This window comes from Solanum stenotomum, chromosome 6 (genome assembly GCF_019186545.1).
Source record: "Solanum stenotomum isolate F172 chromosome 6, ASM1918654v1, whole genome shotgun sequence".
Classification (NCBI taxonomy): Eukaryota; Viridiplantae; Streptophyta; class Magnoliopsida; order Solanales; family Solanaceae; genus Solanum; species Solanum stenotomum.
Genome location: NC_064287.1, coordinates 35,356,389 through 35,366,926, shown reverse-complemented (window position 1 = coordinate 35,366,926; position 10,538 = coordinate 35,356,389). Strand labels below are relative to the sequence as shown.

General features: G+C 39.2%; 1 protein-coding gene across 1 annotated transcript in view; it reads right to left on the bottom strand.

The window, feature by feature from the left end:
• The window catches only part of LOC125868691 (uncharacterized), a 17,978-nt gene extending 10,509 nt beyond the window's left edge, over positions 1-7,469 (bottom strand). Inside the window, exons 1-4 of the mRNA XM_049549283.1 lie at positions 7,281-7,469; positions 3,808-4,035; positions 2,990-3,451; positions 2,671-2,917 (exon numbers count right to left, since the gene is read on the bottom strand). Coding sequence (XP_049405240.1) covers positions 2,671-2,917; positions 2,990-3,451; positions 3,808-4,035; positions 7,281-7,469 — 1,126 coding nt within the window. The remainder of the gene's footprint in view (positions 1-2,670; positions 2,918-2,989; positions 3,452-3,807; positions 4,036-7,280) is intronic.
• Between the last annotated feature and the right edge of the window lie 3,069 nt (positions 7,470-10,538).

Here is a 10,538-nt window from a genome sequence, read left to right as displayed (position 1 = left end):
GGGGAGTACTTGTGCATTTTTCCTATATTTTATACCATTTGTTATATATCTATGCTTGGAGTTCCCATTCTTATGTTGTTATCTCTTCCATGTTAGTTGTTTTTAATTTTATTTATTGCTAGTGATCTTAGGTTTTTCCTATCTTACTAGGGGCTTATAGTAGGCGTCATCATGATCTGATTTAATGTCGTGACTGTCACGCCTCGAGCCTACACCCTGGACGTGGCCGGCACTCGAAGACCATTGCTGGCCTAAAGCGAACTCTTGGCCTGACTTACTAACTCAGCGGAAGACGTAACTCATCCCATACACATTTATGAAGTAATTAGAATGTTATAAAGGAACATTCAACTGGCCTTTAAAGCAAACTCAAGTCTTAAACGATACAAATGAAATGAATAAGACTAAAGAACTAACATCTGACTGTCTATGAAGCCTCTAATAATAACTGAGATGAATGTTGGGACAGCCCCCACAACTTCCTAATAAACTAAACTAGAAAGCAATGAAATGGATCCTCCGAAAAACAAGGAGGCTAACCAACAGACTTTGAACTGCTCATTGGATCAACGATGCATCGGAATGCCGATCCTAGTTACCTGTGGCTGCATCATAATAAGATGCAGGCCAATTGGCATCAGAACATTGAATGTACGAGTATGCGAGTTGGAATGCTAAAAGAACATAGGCTTGAGAGGGAAATCTGAAAGAAACACTTACCTTGACTCTTCTCAACTCATGAATACTTACTGAACTCATTTCAATATAAAGCAGTTTAAACAAGTGCAATATAAAGAAAAGCTGTTTAAAAACATGATGTCAACTCTGTGTATATACAAGGATACAACATAACTCTGAGATGTATGTAAAAATACAATAACTTCTGTGGGAGTTTCTCTAACCGACAATCATCACATAAGAGCTATAGTGATGATACAACGATCTACCTCACGCTGCTAGCGCATCCTATGCCCGGCCAAATGTATGGAACCTGAACTGCCTAATGGATCCACTAGTCTATTGCGAAAAAGATTCATCTAAAAAGTATGACCCTTTTCTACCCATGATGGCTACATGGTTCTATGGTGACGTGGGTTATCTAAACTCATGCTCGTCTCCAATTCAGTGCTCAATACTACTCCCAAAATATATTTGCTCTTATGTTTTAAAAACATACTTCTTCTGTGATTTGAGATTAGTGCTCAAAAACTTAGCTCAAAAGCTATTTTGGAAATATCAGTTTCCTTACTTGCTTCATTTAGAAAGCTATTACTCTTTTATGAAAACTAGCCCCAAAGCCTTTTGGAAATCTCAGTTTCCGCTTTTATTTAAATGTGTAAAACATTTTAAATCTATTTGGGAAATACTTAGTCCCCATACGTTTCTTTGAAGGAAAGAACTTCAACATTACTCTTTACTAAACTCAAAACTTAAGTCTTAAAACAAGGTTATAACGTTTGTAACTGTTCTTGACTTGGCTCTTAACTGATCCTTGAATTGAATTATGGATTCAAGGATTAAGATTTGTGATTAGAAAGATCTCATGTTGTTTAGGAATGATTTTAGATTGCTAAACCTGAGAAAAGACCGAAACTCAAGATTTGAAGGTGGCTCCGCGACGCGGAGGCATAATTAAATTTTGGTTCCGAAAACATCTTTTGAGGCAGAACACCTCGTGTCAACTCCGCGACGCGAAGCTCAAATATTCAAATCTGGGCACTAGGCGCATGACGCACGGCCACCCCTTAATTCTGTCCGATGAAATTTCTTCTTCGTTTTCCAACCCCAAATCACCCAAACTCTGTTCTTTTTTTTTTCCAGATTACTTTTAGATACATATACCCATCAAATGTACCTAAGAACCTAACTTGAAACGACCCTATAATGCGACGTAACGAACTCAGAAACTTGCCAACTCAGTCAAATTGAAGAATAGGTATGAAGATCATCAATATTCATATGCTTTTAGGACAAATCCAAACTGAAATAAATATGCTTGGCACGTGGGAGAACGATCCCAACGTTATGAGAGCCTCACATACATAATAGAAGCAAATCCTTGGCGAAACACCAACTTCCTTGATCGATCTTGATGAATTTGCTCTTTTCTCCTTCTTTTCTCTTCTCCTTTTTCCTTAGCCCTAGGGAGAAATTCCAAATTCTAAAATTGAATAAAATCTAATTTGACTCATATTAAACTCCTAAAAACAGATTAAAATAATAGGGCAAATGAAAAGACTAAAATACCCCTTAAAATTTCGGATTGGACATTTCTTTAATCCAACAACCCAACTTCCAAAGGGGATAACTCACTCATACGAACTCAGAATCGCGCAAACTTGGAGGCGTTGGAAAGATCATCCCAAGAGCTTTCCAACCATATTTGGAACTACACTTAACTCATCCTGAGCTAGGAGTTATGGCCGATTGCAGTTGACCAAAAACTCAATTTTTAACTTACTTGCAATTTTCCAGATTTTAAACTTCCTTCTAGTTCTTTTTAGTTGCGAGATGTTACAATATCTCCCCCTTGGGAACATTCTTCCTCGAATGAGATTTACTCTTACTAAGCTAAGGGTAATAACATCAAGTTCAAACACCCAACAAGTAAATGCAAACAAACAATATTCTTACTCATAATTTAGGTAGTACTAAGAAGAAAATTAGTACCTTGGTCAACATTTTCTCCGGTTTCAAAGAGATGTGGATATCTCTTTTTCATATCCTCCTCAGCTTCCCAAGTAGCTTCTTCAACAAATTGGTTCCTCCAAAGGACCTTGACTGATGCTACATCTTTCATTCTCAACCTACGAACTTGGCGATCTAACATCTGAACAGGAATCTCCTCATAGGATAAGCTATCCTTGATCCTAATATTTTCAGTTGGTAGGATCAATGAAGGATCGCCCATGCATTTCTTCAAGATAGAGATGTGAAATACCGGATGAACCGCTGCTAACTCTTGTGGTAGCTCTAACTCATACGCTACATTGCCAATCCTTTTGGATATTTGATAAGGTCCATTATACCGGGGACTAAGCTTTCCCTTCTTACCAAACCTCATAATAGCCTTCATGGGTGAAACTTTCAAATATACCCAATCATCTACTTCGAACTCTAACGCCCTTCTCCTAACATCAGTGTATGATTTTTGATGACTCTGTGCCGTTTTCAACCTTTCTTGAATCACTTTCACCTTCTCCATAGCTTGGTGAACTAAATCGGGTCCTATCAACCCTGCTTCACCAACTTCAAACCATCCAATAGGAGATCTGTATCTTCTCCCAAAAAGAGCTTCATAAGGAGCCATTTGGATGCTAGAGTGGTAACTGTTGTTGTAAACAAACTCAATGAGAGGTAGGTGATCATCCCAATTCCCTTTGAAATCAATCACACAAGCTCTCAACATATCTTCTAATGTCTGAATAGTGCGCTCTGCTTGCCCATCAGTCTGAGGATGAAAGAAGAGACAGTACTTAAGTTCACCTTTGAACCCAAGCCTTTCTAAAGAGATTTCCAGAACTGTGCAGTAAATTGTGCACCTCTATATGAAATAATGGATACTGGGACTCCATGAAGTCTTACCACCTCCTGAATATATAACCTGGCATAATCTTCTGCTGAATGGGTAATCTTTACCGGCAGAAAATGGGCTGATTTTGTCATTCTATCGACAATCACCCAAATAGAATCATGCTGTCTGTGAGACCTTGGCAAGCCTGTGATGAAATCCATATTAATCATCTCCCACTTCCATTCCGGAAGTTCTATATTCTGTGCCAAACCATCGGGCCTTTGGTGCTCAACTTTAATTTGTTGGCAATTTGGACACTTAACAACAAATTCTACAATGCTCTTCTTCATACTATTCCACCAATACACTTCTTTCAAATCACGATACATCTTTGTGTAACTCGGATGAATGGAATATCTGGAGCTATGAGCTTCCTCCATGATCCTCTCTTGGAGTCCATCCACCATAGGTACACACAATCTACCTTGATATCTCAAAACACCATCTCCCCATTGTTCAAAAGCTAATACTTTTTGCTTATGAACATTTGCCTTCAATTCAAGCAAAATGGGATCTTGGTCTTGCTTTTCTTTCACTTCTGAGACTAACCATGATTCAGCCCCATTCGTCACCACTATTCCTCCTTCTGTGGAATCCATAAGTTTGACTCCCAAGCGTGCAAGTCTGTGCACATCCTTTGCTAACTCTCTCTTTTCTTCCTCAACATGGGCGGTACTACCCATAGATAACCTGCTTAACGCATCAGCAACCACATTAGCCTTACCTGGGTGGTAAAAAATACTCATGTCATAATCCTTGAGTAATTCTAACCACCTCCTCTGTTTGAGATTAAGCTCTTTTTGGGTGAACATAGACTGAAGGCTCTTATGATCAATGAATATATCAACATGAACACTATACAAGTAGTGACGCCAAATCTTCAAAGCGAAGACTACCGCAGCCAACTCTAAGTCATGGGTTGGATAGTTCTTCTCATGAACCGTCAACTGTCTGGAGGCATAAGCTATCACCTTGCCATTCTGCATTAGGACACAACCCAAGCCAACTCTAGATGCATCACAATACACCACGAAATCGTGAGTACTTTCTGGTAAGGACAACACTAGGGCAGTAGTCAACCTCTTCTTCAATTCCTGAAGGCCTTTCTCATAAGCTTCAGACCATTGAAACTTAACTGTCTTCTGAGTCAATTTTGTCAAAGGGGATGAGATAGACGAGAACCCCTCAACAAACCTTCTATAATAGCCAGCTTAACCCAAGAAACTCCTAATATCCGTTGGAGATGTGGATCTAGGCCAATTCTGCACTGCCTCAATTTTCTGAGTATCAACTTTAATTCCCTCTCCAGACACAATATGTCCTAAGAATGCCACATACTCAAGCCAAAACTCACACTTAGAGAACTTGGCATACAACTCCTTATCTTTCAAAGTCTGAAGAACTATTCTGAGGTGACTAGCATGATCTTCTTCATTCCTTGAATAGATTAGTATGTCATCAATGAAGACGATTACAAACATATCTAAATAAAGTTTGAAGACTCTATTCATAAGGTCCATGAACGCTACTGGTGCATTGGTTAAACCGAACGATATGACCACAAACTCATAATGACCATAATGGGTCCTGAATGCTGTCTTTGGAATGTCACGTTCCCTTACTTTCAACTGATGGTAACCTGATCTGAGGTCTATTTTAGAAAAACAAGAAGCACCCTGAAGTTGATAGAAAAGATCATCAATCCTTGGAAGAGGATACTTATCCTTGATGGTAACCTTGTTCAATTGATGGGAATCTATACACATCCTAAGGGAACCATCCTTCTTTCTCACAAACAAGACCGAAGAGCCCCAAGGTGAGACACTTAGTCGAATAAAGCCCTTATCTAAAAGATCTTTCAACTGCTCTTTCAATTCTTTCAACTCAGCTGGTGCCATTTTGTATGGCTGAATAGAGATAGGACGAGTATCTGGAATAAGATCTATACCGAAGTCTATCTCTCTCTCAGGACGGACTCCAGGAAGATCATCTGGAAAGACTTCTGGAAACTCTTTTACTACTGGGACTGACTGAATAGGAGGTACCTCAACACTTGAGTAATTAACTCGGACTATGTGATAGACACACCCTTTAGAAACTAACTTCCTTGCCTTAATGTACGAAATGAAACAACCCTTAGGCACTGTTGAGCTGCTTTTCCACTCTAAGACTGGCTTATTAGGAAATTGAAACTTGACTACTCGAGTTCTACAATCAACTGAGGCATAACAGGCATGAAGCCAATCCATACCAAGAATGACATCAAAGTCTACCATGTCTAACTCAACTAGATCAGCCATGGTACTCTTGTGATTGACGGAAATAGGACAATAACGATAGACTCTCTCTGCTAGAATAGACTCATCAACAGGTGTAGAAACACTGAATGGTTCACTAAGTTGCTCAGGAATAACATCAAAGTTCATAGCAACATAAGGAGTTACAAAAGATAAACTCGCTTCTGGATCTAGCAAGGCATAAATAGTAAAGTCAAAGACTTGAATCATACCAGCGACAACATCTGGCGAATCCTTTTGCTCTTGGCGACTGTTGATAGCATACAAGCGATTTGTTCCTCCGCTAGTATCGGAAGTAGCCCCTCTAGGTGCAACTCTGTCTGGTGGAGCAATTGAAGAAGACTGAGCTCTATTGCCCCCATTACCATTTCCCTGCTTGCCCTTTGGACACTCTCGCATGAAATGCCCAGTCTGGCCACACTTGAAACAACCAGTTGATCCCTCATGACACACACCTGAATGGTTCCTACCACACTTGGCGCAGGTAGGAGGCTTACTACCCCCTTGCGCCATATTGCCGTGAGAATAGGCAGGCTTAGCTCTAGAATTCTGACCATAGTACTCACCCTTGTTCTTAGGTGAAGGTGCACTAGCTGATGATGGAGCATGTCCCTTCTGTTTCTGTTGGAAAGATGACCAGTTGGCATTGCTGTTCTGCTGCCCGGACTCGTTCCCTATCTTAGCCCTTTTGTTCTTGAACTCTTCTCTATCCCTCAGCTTCTCTTCCTCTACCTGTTGCACATAGACCATCAACTTTGAAATGTCCATGTTCCCAATAAGCATTGCTGCCCGACCCTCTTTACTTGATTGACGGGACAACCCAGCAACAAATAGACTCATCCTACTCCTCATGTCCGCAACCATTTCTGGAGCATAGCGAGACAGTTGGGTAAACTTCAACCCATACTCATGAACTCTTAGAGAATCCTGCTTAAGTGTGAGGAACTTCAACCCTCTTTGCTTGATAGACGGAACAACCCAGCAACAAACAGACTCATCCTACTCCTCATGTCCGCAACCATTTCCTGAGCATAGCGAGACAGTTGGGTGAACTTCAACCCATACTCATGAACGCTTAGAGAATCCTGCTTAAGTGTGAGGAACTCACGTACCTTAGTCTCTTTTAGTTCTCGGGGAAAGAAACGCCCCAAGAAAACCTCTTCAAAACATGCCCAACTCGCAGGTGGTGCATCCTCAGCTCTACCCCCTTTCCACTGATCAAACCAAGTCCTAGCAACATTTTTCATCTGATATGCAGCTAGCTCAATTTTCGCAGTATCAGTAACATGCATCATATCAAAAACCTTTTTCAGTTTCTCAATGAAGTTCTCTGAATCCTCTGTAGTGCTCGAACCAATGAAAATTGGGGGATTCATCCTTAAGAACTCACTAATCCTTGAAGTGTCAGCCTCTTCTTGTCGAGCTCCTCTCTGCTGCCCAGCTTGGTTAGTCACAACTTGAGTGAGCATCCTAATAGCCTCACGGAACTCAACATTTGTCACTTCTCCTTGCGGTTGTACTTCAGGTGAATTGGGTAAATCTTGTTCATCAACATTGCATCCAGTAGGACGACCTCTGACTGGTCTTCGTAGAGGCATGATTATCTAAAACACGCGCAAGCACGAATTAGAAGGAAATTTTTATGGAGATTAACTCTATCACACGAAATAATTGTGAAAGAAGTGAGATAGTTCCTAAATGTTGCAGCCTCCTAATTATAGATGTGGCGCGCTTCACACCAATAAATAGGACTCTACAGACATGACTTCATAGACTCCCTAGGACTCTTGAACTCTGGGCTCTGATACCAAGTTTTTCACACCCCGAGCCTAGACCTTGGACGTGGCCGGCACTCGAAGACCATTGCTGGCCTCAAGGGAATCCTTCGCCTGGCTTACTAACTCAACGGAACACTTAACTCATCACATACACATTTATGAAGTAACTAGAATGTTATAAAGGAACATTCAACTGACCTTTAAGGCAAACTCAAGTCTTAAACGATACAAATGAAATGAATAAGAATAAAGAACTAACATCTGACTATCTATGAAGCCTCTAATAGCAGCTGAGATGGATATTGGGACACACCCCACAACATCCTAATAAACTAAACTAAAAAACAATGAAATGGATCCTCCGAAAAACAATGAGGCTCACCAACAGACTTTGAACTGCTCACTGGATCAACGATGCGTCGGAATGCCGATCCTAGTTACATGTGTCTGCATCATAATAAGATGCAGGCCAACTGGCATCAGTACATTGAATGTACGAGTATGCGAGTTGGAATGCTAAAACAACATAGGCATGTGAGGGAAATCTGAAAGAAACACTTACCTTGGCTCTTCTCAACTCATGAATACTTATTGAACCCATTTCAATATAAAACAGTTTAAACAAGTGCAATATAAAGAAAAGCTGTTTAAAAACATGATGTCAACTCTGTGTATATACAAGGATACAACATAACTCTGAAATGTATGTAAAAATACAATAACTTCTGTGGGAGTCTCTCTAACCAACAACCATCACATAAGAGCTATAGTGATGATACAATAATCTACCTCACGCTGCCAGCGCATCCTATACCCGGCCAAAGGTATAGAACCTGAACTGCCTAATGGATCCACTAGTCTATTATGAAAAGGATTCATCCAAAAAGTATGACCCTTTTCTACTCATGATGACTACATGGTTCTATGGTGACGTGAGTTATCTAAACTCATGCTCGTCTCCAATTCGGTGCTCAATACTACTCCCAAAATATACTGGCTCTTATGTTTTAAAAACATACTTCTTCTGTGATTTGAGATTAATGCTAAAGAACTTAGCTTAAATGCTATCTTGGAAATCTCAGTTTCCCTGCTTGCTTCATTTAGAAAGCTATTACTCTTTTCTGAAAACTAGCCCGAAGGCCCTATGGAAATCTCAATTTCCGCTCTTATTTAAATGTGTAAAACATTTTAAATCTATTTGGGAAATACTTAGTCTCCATATGTTTCTTTGAAGGAAAGAACTTCAACATTACTCTTTACTAAACTCAAAACTTAAGTCTTAAAACAAAGTTATAACGTTTGTAAAAGACTTATGAAAGCTTGAAAGGAACTTCTCTTACATTACTCTTGACTTCTCTTGACTTTGGTCTTAACTGCTCTTGACTTGGCTCTTAATTGATCCTTGAATTGAATTATGGATTCAAGGATTAAGATTTGTGATTGAAAAGATCTCATGTTGTTTAGAAATGATTTTAGATAACTAAACAAGAGAAAAGACCGAAACTCAAGATTTGAAGGTGGGTCCGCGACGCGGAGGCATAGTTAAATTTTGTTTCCAAAACGTCTTTTGAGGTAGAACACCTCGTGTCAGCTCCGCGACGCGAAGCTGAAATATTCAAATCTGGGAATTAAGAGCGTGACGCGCGGCCACCCCTTAATTTCGTCCGATGAAATTTCTTCTTCGTTTTCCAACCCCAAATCACTCAAACTCGGTCCATTTTTTCCAGATTATTTTTAGATACAAATACCCATTAAATGTACCTAAGAACCTAACTCGAAATAACCCTATAATGCGACGTAACGAACTCAGAAACTTGCCATATTAAACTCCTAAAAATAGACTAAAATAATAGGGCAAATGAAAAGACTAAAATTCCCCTTAAAATTCCGGATTGGACATTTCCTTAATCCAACAACCCAACTTCCAAAGAAGATAACTCACTCATACGAACTCGGAATCTCGCAAACTTGGAGGTGTTGGAAAGATCGTCCCAAGATATTTCCAACCATATCTGGAACTACACTTAACTCATTCTGAGTTAGGAGTTATGGCCGATTGAAGTTGACCAAAAACTCAATTTTTAACTTGCAATTTTCTAGATTTTAAATTTCCTTCTAGTTCTTTCTAGTTGCGAGATGTTACAGTGACATAAACACATGAAAAAACAACCTTCAAAAGTTATAGATTAAATTTTGTACCCCATTTGTGATTTCTAAGTGGTTATTCTTTTAAATTGAATAAAAAAATGTTCTTATTCTTCTGCAAATATGTCATCTAATTCAGGGTATTATTGACCATTTTTCTAGATCTAATTACTTGATTTAAAATACGTCACTATCTTATTGTTTTCAATATAATCTCATTTATTTATAGCTAAATAACAAGACTTCTATTTTAGAAGTCGTTGCTCCCAAATGCAAATACAAGTGTATGTAGGATCACCCAAGTAATATAGTTCCTCTTAGAGTCGAGATTTCTAACCCAAGGGACTTATGATCAATTTATATTAACTCAATTATTTCCACAATTTTAAAGAAGTATTTTCAAGAGAGTGATTTTTGTTTACTACTACTACGAACAGTTTAATTATTAAAGTAACTAACAAGAACGACTTTACTTTGATAATTTAAACAAGTAAGAGACAATTCCTGGGTTGCAACATGCATACGATTTCATGTATCATCACATTTCAAGTAATGAATTAAGGTCATCAAATTATTGATTTACAGAGTTGATTTTATGATCATGGTCTCCAAACTCTAATCGCCTACTCCAATTGAATGTCTGACTACGTTGTTGAGTGGGGATAGACAGACCCAATTGGCAAGCATTTAAATTTCATCATGTTTCGTGACCAAGCTCGGTGTTCGTCCGGGTGTCAATCCTAA